Source organism: Pseudopodoces humilis, chromosome 5 (genome assembly GCF_049639895.1).
Source record: "Pseudopodoces humilis isolate 2021_Gansu_Grassland_sample_001 chromosome 5, ASM4963989v1, whole genome shotgun sequence".
NCBI classification, from domain to species: domain Eukaryota; kingdom Metazoa; phylum Chordata; class Aves; order Passeriformes; family Paridae; genus Pseudopodoces; species Pseudopodoces humilis.
The window spans coordinates 55,285,174-55,299,829 of record NC_142204.1 but is presented as its reverse complement, the minus strand read 5'-3'; the positions used below and the strand labels follow the sequence as shown (position 1 = coordinate 55,299,829).

The following is a 14,656-nucleotide window of genomic DNA, read 5'->3' as shown; positions in this document are numbered from 1 at the left end:
GTGTGCCTTTGTGGTTTCCCACTTAGAAACATTTTACTTTTGAAATGGTCTATCTTTATTTTTGACTGCCTGCAAGAGGGGAAAAGTAAAAATGGTTCACATCAAGTGTACAAGTTTTAACCACAATGACATTTGCAGAAAAAGAGGACTGAAATATCATTACACAGAAACAGGGGGAAAAAAAAACCCAATGCCCTGAAGTAGTTTAATTAATTACTCTGCTCAGATAGAAAATTATAAGAATTCCACAAAATATGTCAACCATCTAAACCTGAACTGTGAAAGTATCAGTAGCTTTTATCCTAATGTCAAATCTAAAACATCTTGGCAGCAATTGAAGCCTGTTTTTTCTTCTCCTACACTAAAGTTGTTGCAGAAAAAAAGTTCTTTTTTTTTTTTCCTTAATCTACTTTTTATATGTTGCGGGCTCACTTTTGGCTTCACAGAATTGACTACCACCAGAAGGCTGGACAATCAGATACTCCTCTTTCTGCTGAAAATGAAATCTTTCCTGCTGTCTGAGCACAGAAACAGCTTCACACTACATGAAACCTCCCAAAGAATAAAGACAGCAGGGCTGATACTGCTTTGTCTTTGCCTTTTGCTTCTGTCAGGAGAATTAAGAACAAGAAAGGGGTGGGAAAGAACTGACTAGAAGAGTAACCTTGTGAGGAGAAGATGATCTTTGGACCTTTTTCACCCAGTTATTAAAAATGTACATGCTAAACGTATATAGTCTCTTTTTCTGCAAACCCCGTTTATATAAGCCTGAACCCTGCAGTCAGACTTGTGTTATCACACTGCAAGAGAAGGATGTGGCCATCACCCAGACCGGGAGTGTGAAGAAGCTGCAATGATTGTCAGGTGCATGAAAAACTGGTAATAGAGCTTAAAACAACTAAACTATTCCTTTCTGGCTTTTCTCTATAGGTTTATGTCTTACAATACCAAGTCTTACAATAACACTTTTGATGTCAATACATGAGGAGGATGGGGAACAGAAGCAGTGCTTCGGCCTCTTTAAGGGTCTTGGGACATGACTAGAGATTATCTGAACCATTTGTTAGCTTTGATCCACTTCAGATGTCTGTGCAACATAAAGAGCACTCAGAGTGAATGAAAAGTCCCTGTGTGAACCCATTTATATCATATGGGTTTACCTACACATGTAGACAGACACATAGAAACTGAATTATACAGGTAGCACTCATCAGAACAACGTTTTCAGTAATTATTAGACACTGTTGCTTATTTCTAGACCTCAGTGAACTTTTTAAGTCTTTTCTTCAGACTCAACAACAGAGCTGCAAATAATTGCAAAAAAATTATATATGTAGATTTATTTGGCATATACTCTCAAGATACCTGAAATTGATGCTGGTTCTGTTCCCTTTGAAGTGGGAATCCTTTTTACTCTACCTAGTTCTGTAGCCTTGTGATTCCAACCGGCTATTTAAATATGAAAGCAAAGCTGTACTATTTTGAAATGGATGAAACAGTCACCACCCAGCCTTTGAGATCTGTTGTCTCTTTAAAGTCTTCATTAGCAGTGGAAGAGCAACTACCGTGAAATGATCTGCTTGTGCATCAGATCCCTCCAAATTGTGCTGTGTTGGTCACACATACTCCAGACGGATGGATCTACAGCTCGTCAGTCCAGTAAATATGAATTTAATGGAAAGTCACTCAATATTCTCAGTAAATTCTAGAAGAAACTAGCAAATGCATTTTGATATACTGGACAGTTAGTGATGAATTAGCACGCAGAAACAGCAAACCTCAGAATCAGGAACAGTAAGAAGTTAGTTTTGGCTGGTCGGGCTGTGGACAGGGGGAAATAATAGCACTCTGCAAATGGCCTAAACAAAAAAAAAATTGGAAAACATAAATAGAAAGGTCACCAAATGACATTCCCAAATTATGTTAATTCTACATTTCAGCTCTACATTTAAAGTGTAGCAGCTTAAAAGCATTGGACTCTAATCCTTCCATGGGCAGACTTCTATGCTCATTTGCTCATTCAGTGAATACTTGGGTAGGACTTCAGTTGCAGGGAAATTACAGTTAGGAAAACAAAATTTTTCAAATAAATAAGTTTATTTGTTTCAGAAGACTATTTAAATAGTTTGAAAAATTCAAATACAAATTCAATGCCTTTTAGTTATTTACTTCAAGACTCTGTAAAAGTAAGAGAATTGAAAACAATGAAAATATCTATATTGTATGTCTGATTTAAACCCGAGTTTTTCACCAAAAGTTCTTAAAATCTATAGAGTTATTGCTTAGCTGAGGTGCCCTTCACTCTGGAAAGCCTCAGAAATTCTGCAGGAGACCTGTCCATTCTCAGCATGCTTTAAGCACCCCAGTACATAATATATTGCATAAAATATGGACTGAAAGAGAAATGAACAGCCTTTGCCAGGTGACTACAAGGATTTGTTTGGGTCAGCACAATTTTCTTGTTCCGTAGCAAAGTCACAGAGATAAGCTTAAATCCTCATAGTTAATTATTTTGCCTGTGATGAGAAAGGTCTTTACCACTGCTAAAGTTATTCCACTTTAAATAAACAATTAAATATTTATGAAGAAATGAATCCAGACATTTTATATCTCTTGTTTGTTCCCCGGCCTACAGAGTGAGTCTTTGTGCAAACAGTTTGATATTTGCCAGAGCTGAGCAGCTCCACCAGAAAACAAAACCATGAGTATCTGCTTGCACTGTAGACATGAGGGTAGCAGTGGAAGTATTGGCATGGCTGTGTTCAGATTCCTTGGCAGTCTCAAGCAGGGCACTGTGTTTATCTCACAGATCCATCCTGCATCTCAGGACCATGAGAGTTGCTTCCTTAATCGGGGTGGGGGCCTGATCTGACTGGGCACCCAAGCCACTCTTTTACTCCCCTCCACAACTGAACAGGGGAGAGAAAATGTAAAAAAGCCTCCTGGGTTGAGATAAAGACAGGGAGATATCACTCAGCAGTTACAGAGAGAGATCACTCATCTGTTTGATCAGAAGATCACAGGCAAAACAGACTCAGCTTGGGGAAATTAGTTTAATTTATTGTCAATTTAATCCAAGTAGGATCAGAAGAAATAAAATCTTAAAACACCTTCCCAACCTTCCCTTCTTCCCAGGCTCAATTTTGCTCCCTGTTCCTCTGCCTCCTCCCCACCAGCCGCACAGGGGGAATGGGGGCTATCATGTCGGTTCATCACACATTGTCCATGTCAGTCCCTCCTCCGAGAGGGAACTCCTCACACACTTCCCGTGCTCCAGTGTGGGGTCCCACCTCTGGGAGACAGATCTCCCTGCGCTGCTCCAGCATAGATCCCCCATGGGGTCACAAGTCCTGCCACCAAACCTGCTCCAGCCTGGGCTCCTCTCCCTGTGAGCCCATGGGAACTGCCAGGAGCCTGCTCCAGTGTGGGCTCCCCACAGGATCACAGCCTCTTCCGAGTATCCACCCTCCCTCAGTCTCCTCCAGGGGCTGCAGGTGGATCTGTGCATCCCCACGGACTCCATGGGCTGCAGGGGCACAGCTGCCTCACCACAGGCATCCCAGGCAACAGGGGAAGGAATCCCAGCTCCATTGCCTGGAGCACCTCCTCCAACTGCTTTTGTGCTGCAGGGCTCTTTCACACATTCCACACTTCTTCCAGCTGTTGTGCAGCAGTTTTCCCTCCCCTCTTCTTAAATCTGTTATCCCAGAGGCACCACCACCACCATCACTGGTGGGCTCAGCCTTGGCCATCACCAGATCTGACTTGGAGCCAGAGGGCATTGGCTTCATTACACATGGGGGAACCTTCTGGAAGCTTCTCACGGAGATACATCTGCAGCCCCTCTGCTACAAAGACCTTGCTACTTCAATCTGATACAATGGATTAAATGGGCCCCAGAACATTAATTTTCAAAGCCAGTGTCAAAATTCCTCTATTTCATGCAAGCATGGGATTCAGCAAGTGATCTTTTTTGATAAAACAAACTTTTTAAAACTGAAAAGTTGTTTAAAGTTTAATGCCCTAGATAACTTTGCCAGCAACTCTTCCTCTGGGAACAAGTCATGATTCAATTATGTCCCACCCTAGAGATTCCCATGACCTTCTAAATAGTTAACTTTCATAACTTAGTCTTAGAACATTATAATCTTTGTCTGCCAAAGGCCTACTGATACTGCTATTGTCTATCCTGGAGACATCACTAGCAGTAAGTCAACTCTGTCACTTCAGTTACAGTTGAAGGACTCTGCAAACTCTGCCTCATTTGTGGACTGCATGAATCAAACCATGGCAAATAGTAATAAATTGAGTGAAAGGACTGAATTTATATATTATAATATTTTTATGCAAGTGTTCCATAATACAAAAAGAGGGTTTTACCTAAAAAGCATTAGTTTACCAAAACAAATTGGACATGAGTCAGTTCTACTCTGCAGAATGCAGGCATATTTACTGAAGAATAAACTGGTTTATTTATTATTTATATTATATTACACATTATATTATTTGTGTATTATTTCTTCTGTTTCAACTGCTAGTTGCAGAATATTGTCTGGAAATCAGCACCTCTGCAGACTTGTATTTGTCTGTAATATGTATTGTTTTAAAATAGGTAATAAATAAATCCAACCAAGCAGCCAATTTAAAATTTCATATTGGATACATATTGTCATGCAGTTATAAATTCAAATTCAGCCTGCCTGCTTCAGCAGGCCTGTTTGGGCACACAGAGCAGGATCCAGAAAAACTGGGTCTTTGTGCACCCTCTTAAGTTCACACTGTGAAATGGTAAAAGCCCCCTGCTGAAGATGTGCTCTGTTTGTTCACCTCCTTCAGAGTTAACAATTTCCTTTCCCCTCTCACAGCAGAGGAGAAGAAAGAAAATCAGCTAAAGGGAAACCTGACCATGACTGTGGAAAATGGGCCCCTAAGAAATCTGAAAGATGAAGCACGACAGGGAAAATGGAAGGCAGGGCCATGTCCTCTTCATCTCTGTCTCCAGGCAGTTACTTTTACAGTTCTACCCTTGGGAAAGATTATTAGAAATTATAAGGGATGAGCAGAGAGAGGTGGAGCAACAAAACACAAACTAGCAAACAAACAAACAAACAACCTTAACTGAGTAAGAGAGTCAGGTTTAGATTTTTTTGTTGCAAAAATTTTGGCCCATGGCTATAATTTTTTCATTGATGATACATGAATTTTAGCCCAAGCCTTAAGTTTGGGCAAAATTCACCCCATTAAGGTATTTATATTTTGCTTTTGAGGGAAAACTATTTAACTAAGATTGTACTCACTCACTTAGTGAAAATGAATTATATTTGTGAAATATATAAGCACGGTTTATCATTTCACTGTGTTTTCACAATAAGCTGGTCTTAATAAGGAAAGTTTTTCACAAGAAAAATTATGCTTAACATAGTTATCCTACCTCTTTGTAGTATATTTGTACTAAATGAGCAGCTCATCTATCAAAATGAAGTTCTCAGATCCCTCAAAGACAACTGTGCTAATTTTGTGCTATCATTTGATTAAAACTTTGGTGCCTCCACTTTTCCAAAGTAAGGAACTTCTTTTCTCTTTTTACTACTTTAACATGTATTTAGGGAATAATACTCAACAACCTGTCATCTTTTTTGCCCAGAGATCTAACAGTATGAAATTAACTTAAATAAAATGTTAAAACCTTCATGTTTTTATCAGCACATAAAGAAATACAAATGGAGTTTCTAAATGGAGCAGAGACTGGTAAAACCCTGTAACTTTAAACAAATTAAAGATGAATTTAAACTATTTAACTAAACACACTATTTGCTTTTGTAGTCCCCAAATACATTCCCAGGATGCACAGTAAAACTTCTATTTATTTCAATACTGTCATTTCATACCCATTCAGACTGGATACTGGGAACAACTCATAACAACAGTCAAGTAGCAGTAAATGGACTAAAATAATTAGTGTCTGTTTTGTAAGACAAAGTTTTGTATTGTTTTTGACATCTGCAGCACAGGAGTAGAAATTAGGTAGAATAAAAATTTATGGGTTAATCAGAGACCAAGATAAATAAATGTACTGAAGCAAAACTTTTTGATATAATTATTAAGCTGGTTTTTATAAGAATTTTGATTTTCATTGAAGCATATTCATTTCAACAAGGCTTTTTATAGAAGACTTCCTATTTACAGAATAGAAGGCTGGTCAGGGTAACAGCAGCTCAAGTTCAGTGTCCACAGGATGAAATGGGAATCTGTCTGAGTCTCCCATATCCCATAGGACTGCTCTGCCTACAGCACTGTTGACTATTCTAACAAGCAATTAAAGGATTTCTGCCTTAAAATAAAAATAAAAAATTTACCATAACAAGACCATTGATGCTGATGCCAAATGAAAGCAAATTGAAAAAAAAAAAACAAAAAACCTTAAACTTTTGTTTAAGACTGGGTCTGGCTGAAATGTCACAGCAGCTGATATTGTGCCTTGTTCTGGGTTTGTAACTCAGCTGTGTTGATCACATACAAGTGTTTTGGCTACTGATGAGCAGTGTTTGTACAGCACCAAATCCTTCTGGTTTTTACTCTGTCTCTGCTGGAAGGAGAAAGGAGACTGGGAGGAAATGCAGCCACAACTGTCAACCTGAACAAAGGCATATTCCATGCTCACTTGTTGAACTGTTTAACCTTGACCAACAAGTTTTCTTGCTTTTGCTCTTCCTCTGTACTCCTGCATCCCACAGGGAATGATGGAGTAGCTCTGGGGGTGCTTTGCTGCTAGCTGGGGTCAGCTCCACACACTCCTTTTCTAACAAAATTCACTGAGCAGCTGAGCCAGTGATTAAATTCCAAATTTACCAACTGATTAAAAAAGACGACATAATTTTGTCACTGAGGCATAAATGTATTCATTTTGATTCCTAGCTCTGTCCCAGGCTTTCTCTGTGGCCCTGGAAAATCTGAATTTCTACTGTTCTTGGACAATTCACTCAATTTCCACCAACAGGAGCTTTATCAGAACTAATTTAATGGCAGCAGCAGCAGCAGCACTCAGCCATGTACTCCTTTGTTTTGCTCTGGAACTGGTTTCCCTCTTGTTTGTAATCAAATTAACCAGTAAAAAGTTGTCTAAACTTATAGCCAAACAGCCTGTGGTTTTCTTTTATAGCAGATCCCAAAAATATCAGAAAAGAAAGTGGTAATTTGATTATGTGTGCTTGAGAGGACCAATATCTACTGCAAAGGTTTCCTGTGCTCTCTTGCTGAAAATCCAACAGCTATACAGGCTCAGCTTCAGCTTGGCAACTGTGTTTTCACTTTCAAGGCTGTTTGTTCTTTAACTGGTAATTGTGCACATATAGCTGACATTAAAGAGACTTTGGAATACAAAAGCTAATACAAACTTCAGGCTGTCCCTAAAAGTAATTTTTAGAGAGACAGGTAATAAAACAGACTTGTGTAGTTCATTAGCTACACCTAACCTGACTGCATACATCACTGTCAACTCTAGCAACCCTGGACACAGAAGACAGTGTCAAGCTAACCAAGATTAATGAAACTACCGAATGTTAAATATAAAATAAGACCAAGGTTTTCAAAACTAAAACTTTTTATTGCTGAGGTGTTAAAATGCTAATGGTTTATTTTTATGCAAATAGCTTATATGAAGCATGGGAGACTTGACAGACACTTTGAACAATTGCAGTAATAAGCAGCATGAACAGTCTCTGGCATGGAAGGCTCTGGAGAAGGTGTCATGTGACTATCTGCTGCTGTTACTGTCTTTGACCTTATTTTTTTTTATTCTAACTCTAAACTGAAAATCCTGCTCTCATTTCCTAATCCTGCTCTCATTTTCTATGCAGTCTTCTTTTTCCTTGCCTAGGAATTAGGACTTTTAAAATAAAAACTATTTTACTGTCATCAGTACTTTACCTCTTCAGTTTACTTTAGCTTTTCCTTGTATTTTCTGGTTGACAGGCATAGTCTCTGATAAATCAATTCAGTAACTTCTCCTAACTGCCAACAATTCTCTCTTACTCTTTATTTTGATGAGAAGTATTTTTCACTCCATTCCAGAAGGCCTTCTGAAAAACAGAAAAAAAATACAATATTGGATGACATATTTTATTTACACAAAGTATCATTATCTTTATATAAACTAGAACTTAATGATATGGCTTGTATAAACACCAACACAACAATGCAAAACATCATGAAGTAAATAGTAAACAGAATGTGAGAGTAAGTAAATGAAAAGGAGAGCAAAAAACCACAGCATATTTGCTTCTCTCATCCTGGGAACCATTAATTCTGATTACTTACTCTGATTTTATTTTAACAGGTGAATTAGGGGGAGAGAAAGGAAAATAATTCATAGTAAAATTAGACCTAAGAAAATTAGGTAAAAAATTTTATTTATCTGCCATGAGGCAGCTTAACAAATAAGAATTAATGACACATTAAAGAGACCTTCTGGGCCATCAAGAACGATGACCTGCTACTGCACAGTTCCTATCACAAAATTATTAAGTTTTTTTGTTTTGTTTTTAATGCCCAGAAGTCCCTACCCCACTGCTTCAAACGGGCACATGTGAAATCCATGCAGGAAGTTTGTTTGCTTGCTTTGCCCAGGAATTCCTGCACTGTGTGATTCATGGAAGGGAAGCACTGACACACTGAGCACCTGGATGGGGATTGTCCAAACGTCTGCTCTCGTCTGTGTAACATCATGTTTCCTGTTTTGTGCTTCCTGACAAGTACTGGTTTGCTGTCAGTCATTCTCAGTGAAAGAAACAGCTGAGGAACAACAGACTTTTATTAAAGCAGCATTAAAAATCAGAATTATTTGAAAACCTTGTAAATAAAGTGTATCCTTTGTTCTACAGCATAAAATGATATTATCTTCATTATTTTAAGATTAATATTTTAAATATAATATCTATATAATAGCTATTAAGTTTTATGGTTATTTTTAATTAAGATAATTTTATTATCTTATTTTCCTTATCAAATGATTTCCTTATAAAATTTTCGTTATAGAGTAAGTGCTAAACAGAAAGTGCTATATAGAAGTGCTAAACAGAAAACCTTAAGCAGGAACACTTTATGCACACCTTAACTGTAAATTATTTTTAAAATATCTCTTCAGAAAAGAAGACATGATTGCTTTTCTTACAACTGAAGTAATTTACAGTTTTACGTTTGTGAACTCTGCACACTTAAAAATTAGACAATCTTCAAAGTCTCAAAATCCTGCAAGTTTCATGGCAAAAAATTGCTAATGTTTTCAGTAGTTCCCTATTGATTATTGACAAAAATTACTCATGTTCCTGTGGCTCTCCATCTGCTTGAGCATGAGCATCAACTTGCCATGGCCCTAAAGCAAAATTACAAAAGGAGGGTAGTATCAATGTTTTTTTAACAAGGACTAGGAGACTGAAAAAATGAACTGTCACAATCTCAAAAACAGTGACCAAAAAAGCCCAAAAAATCAATCAAAACAACTCCAATCCTTTATTGTCTTTGGACTTTCTATTAACAACTGCTTTCCCATTAAAATGACAGGTGTAGATTCTCCTTTGTCCTCCTTGTACTTTCCATGGATTTACGTAAGATTTTTCTGTATTTTTGTTTTTTTTTTTTTTTTTTAATAAGGATGTGAGAATTCCTATCCTCATAGAGCTGGATGTGGACAGTAACCATCTCCTCAACAGAGCCAGGTGTGGAGAAGTGAAGGACCCAGTAACTGACCATAGGAGAGGAAGATGTGTGAGCATTCCTAACCCATCTTCTAAGGCTAAACCTACTTGGGACTGTTTCCAGGGAAGCTGAAGAGAGACTACAGTTACATCTCCCTAGAATTCAACAAGGGTGCTAAGCTGGATGTGGACAGTAAATGTCTCCTCCGTTTACATTTCACTTCCATGTTTTTTATTACAGATATACTAGGATGAAAACGTTTTTTCTCACATAGACAACAATCTTTACCCATATGATCAGAAGACTGAGATGAATTTATTTGATTCCTTTGCACACATCCTCAAGACAACCCCCCCTTGCCAGGCCACAGGACAGAACAACTGTCTCATCTGGAACTTTCACCTTCAAACTTGAGTATTTCTGTTAATTGATGTGTTTGACTTGCACTGTGCTACCAGCAGCAACTACCTTGGAGTCATTTTCTAACACTACATAATACAACTGTGGAAAGAAAATCAACAATTAAATAAAAGTGTAAGAAGTTACTCATCTGTCACTTGCAATTAGACATGAGAGCCAGAAAATCCAGAGCAATATGTCCTTTGTAGTAGCTCTAGTTAAAATTAAGCATTTCCAAATCGGCCCACTTGCAGCAAAAACAGAGAAAGCTACTTTTGATGGACTAGAAATACTAGAAGCAAAAAAGACTGTTCACAATTAGTAAGTTTAATAGCATCGTTTTGAAAATGAAAAACTGAATACTTATTTTGTGGATGCTGATGGTCTGTGTGCATTGCTCCCTCTAGTGTAAAAGACAGAAAATCACAACAAACATTCTCCAAAAAATCACTGAGGTCGGCAACAAACTTTTTTTTAAAAAAACATTGTTTTCTAGTCATTTTCCCCCTAAATATTTATAACACAATTGCTCATATTTTGATACAAGAAAAGACAGTTTTATATTTCGTTTTAACTGATGATGTAGGTCTCATGCTTATATTAACAGGAAATGATCACACCAGAACTGAGAAGTGAATGTGCAAACTTACACCCTGTATTACAACTGTAACACTCCCCAAGAAGCTGGCAAGCCAGAATGTGATGTTCCAGTTTTTCTCCCCACTAGAATACTAATTCCCACTCTATTTTCTTGTTATCACCACTGTAGAGGAACCTGGTCTAAAACATAGGGGAGTACACTCCAGTATGCACTCATCTGACCACTGTATCTGGCTAGGCCCCAGAATTTGGAAATAAAGCAGCTTTGGAGCTCAGACTTCCTTTGCTAAGTAGCTATGAAATCCATCCAAAACACCCAGTCACACCAAAGATTGCCAAGTCTGAGAAATTATTTTAAACTTTGACCCAATCTCAAGAGGCACTGGACAATACTGGACTTGACCACAAGAGAGTATGGGAACAGCAACTGACACTGCTGCAACCTCCCCTCACAGGATCTGGGAAGAATTCCTGGGATTTCTTCTTCAGAGTTTCCACTGCATATCCAGAACAAAAATAAACGAGCCTTTCATGCCAGTTCCATCAGAAGATGTAGTGTGCTATGTGAGTATACTGACCAGGCTTCTTTAAATCAGTAAAGTTTTCCAGCTGATAATTCTCCTGAGTGCCTCAAAGATGAAGGCAGGACATTTTCCTTCTTCAAGAACTGAAGAACCTATCTCCGAAAGGAAAAATCATAAGACTTGGAAGTCTGAGCAAAATTCAAACTAGAGCTTTCCCAGAAGATGTAATTTTAAAAAAATGTTCTAAAATAATTATTTTTTTTATTTTTTTTTCATATAAAAGATGAGCTCTTTCCCCCCCCACTATGTTGCTAGTATGTGAAACAACTGAGAATGTAGGGAGCATTCTGACGAATCATTTTGCAACTGTGCGCTTTTTTTTACTGACACTTTGTGTTTCACAGGTATCTACATTCTGATCATACACGTACTGTCATCTTCCAACTTTTGTTGTAACTGCATTTCAGTTTTCCAAGATCCAAGACAGAAAAAAGCCATTTCTCTGTGCACCAAAATGAGAATCATTATCTAGTTTTACACATCCAAAATCTGAGTACATTTTGTGGAACCAGCCAGAAATAAAATCTGATGCAGCATATTTTTTTAACACCTTTAACAGAGTCCTAATGATGACAAGTGGTTCTACTGTTCCAACACTGCCCAAATTAGGCTCCATTCCCTTTAAAGAAGAGCATGATTATATAGCAGATCCTTGAAATCATTATATTTAATGCAAACAACCAGATTTTAATTTTTCTAACTGATGTGGCTGTTGTGGCCATCACAGCAGCATAACTCAGTGATGGTCATTCCAGGGTACTTGCCATCACTGTTCTCCCTAAAGCTGTATCTGCTGCCAAGTCTGAGAAAACCATTTGCTTGATCATTTGTGATATTTATCCAGCTCATCCCTAATTACCAGGGTCTATCACAGGCCACTGGTCTCAGCTAACTGGAAATACCTCCTACGCAAAGGGCTCACTCAGTAAGGACAATGCTGGGTGCCACAGGAGAACATTCAGCTTCTTGGCCCAGTGCCTCTGGAACAGCTCAGTCATGGGGTAAGAAAATGGGCACTGCAGCAAAATCTCAGGGGCTAAATTCAGGACAAAATTTACAGTTGAGAAAGAAATTTTATTTCAAGCTTCTACGGGGGTATTACAAACAATAGAGAATAAAAACATTAAAAACTATTTAAAAAGTAATTGTCCCTTTAAAATAAAGATTCAAGCAGGTTTAACAATGAAGTATGCTATTCAATGAAGTTTTAAAAAAAAGATTTAAAAAGTATTGGTTTTGCTGTATTTGCTAATCCTTTATAAAAAAGCTGGGCATAAATACTTCGTGCATTCATATGCATTATTTGGTGTTTCATATTATATAACTTGGTACAGTATTTACGATATCACTGCAAAAGAGTTCAAACACAGTGCATTTATAAATAATGGAGCCATTATAAATCACATTGCAAACATACCTTGCCATTTTCATTGTTACAAATTCAGTATCTCAGTGAAGGTAGGAATAAAGTAGCTACAACAATCAATATCTTGACTTTATTTTTTTTCTTTTTAATATAAAAATGCAGTTCTGGAAACCCACCCTCCTTCTTCCCCCTGCCCAAACATAATGCTTTACTTCTTAAAAATAAAAATAAAGTACTAATTCTATATACATCACATGTACCATACAAAAATGTATCCAAAGTTTCTATTGCTACCAAAGTGTTCTAAATTAAAAGTTACATAAATCCCCTCATTGGAAACAAAAGATTACAAGTTACCAAAAAACCAAATTACACACAAACCATCGAGTTATTTTATACAATTTCCAATACATTTTTCTCCCAAAGCAAGTTGTCTTCTCATGTGCCTGTATAAAAATGCATATCAATATATTTGTCAATTTTATTTTTCATTATAAAGCAAATTAATACATTTTCTACAATAAATAAAACACAGGGAGGCACACATATCAACAAAATTAAACCAATGGGAGATAAATGGGATATGGTTTTGAAAGGAATAATGTGCTTGCAGGCTTTAAGCCAGGTTTGTTTAAAACAATAACAACCTTAAGTCATTTTGGGCAACAATGGAGTGTTTTTGGTGATTTGCAAGTGATGTACATAGTATATTTTTTATTGATGTCTTTCTCACAAAGTACCCTCCAAAATAATGCAACTTCCTTTCTTAAAATACATATTTGTAATTGTAAATTTACATCAATCTTAAATATGTGGTACTTTGTGCAAAGAGCAACAATTTACACAAACATTCAGAAGTCTTTTTCAGAAGCTACAGACCAAGGAAGAAATGATACAAGCAGCACCATACTGTATATGATTTAGGCAAACATCTATTTGATGCCATTTTGATATTAGGCTTCAAGATCCACTAAACACCTTAAGCTGGAAGATGGTGCTTAGGTAACTTAACCTCAGAAAGAAGGAAAAAAAAATAAAAAGCATGGAAAAAACAAAAACCAATTCCCTCCCTAGCAAAATTATAAAAGGAATTAAGGAGCTACTTCTAAAATCAGAATAAGTTAAGTGTTGAATATACATTTATGTACAATTATGAACACTATGAACAAGACATTTTAACAGGTTTAGTGGAAAATCCTCCAATCTACAACACAATAAAATAATTAATCAATATGGCAATGGTGATTTAGAAGAATTGCTCAACTATTTCAAGTTTGCAGAACTCAGCCACTGAATCAACAATTAAGGGGTTGTATCTTTAATACATTCTTTTAGACAAAGAGGCTCATTAGTAGAGTTCAAGTCTCCGTGGTATTTTTCATGCCTTGCTAGAGAATCTCTGTTAGTCAATATCACTGAAGTCACTGACTGGTTCTCCATGGACTCGGCTCAGGTGATTCATAGCACGATCAAAAGCAATTCTTACTGCTTTTCGTATGCTTGAGTTACGTCCTTCCATCATTTTTAACTTGTCTATGGTCTCATCTATCCCAAGGGGAACCATTTTGGATTTTGGAAGCCACTGCCTGTAAGAAAAGGGCAAAAAATGAATCCATTAAATATAGAATAAAGTCAAGAAGTCTGTCCAGAAATGTCAGGGCTGCTATGCCATGTTTTTCATATCACAGATCAGCTTTACCATCTTAAGCAAAACAATAAAACACCTTTTAAGATAGTGCTCACTTGCCTTAAATATTTAAAGAACATGAAATACTAAAAAAAACTCTTTCATAAAACAGAATACAGAATTCAATGATATGTACTTAGTGATTAAATATCAACAGAAAAAAATTAGCCTAAAATACTGATGCAGCTGAAGAATAGATAGCAGCAACTAACAATGGACATGGGCTCAGATTCACCTGACACAGTACTGTTTCTCTTCATTCTTTGCCTTACATTACTACAAGGAGTTTTCAGATGACGGATTTTTGCCTTACATTTCAGGCACCTT

The 14,656-nt window shown here is 37.1% G+C and overlaps 1 protein-coding gene across 5 annotated transcripts in view; it reads right to left on the bottom strand.

Annotated features, from left to right (window-relative positions):
* Positions 1 to 12,346: 12,346 nt before the first annotated feature.
* Positions 12,347 to 14,656, bottom strand: part of BRD1 (bromodomain containing 1) — a 55,127-nt gene continuing 52,817 nt past the window's right edge. For all 5 annotated transcript variants that reach the window (XM_005519204.3, XM_014248967.2, XM_088054691.1 and 2 more), the window contains one exon: positions 12,347 to 14,228. In XM_005519204.3, the coding sequence (XP_005519261.1) occupies positions 14,045 to 14,228 (184 nt within the window). In that variant the 3' untranslated portion in view covers positions 12,347 to 14,044. The remainder of the gene's footprint in view (positions 14,229 to 14,656) is intronic.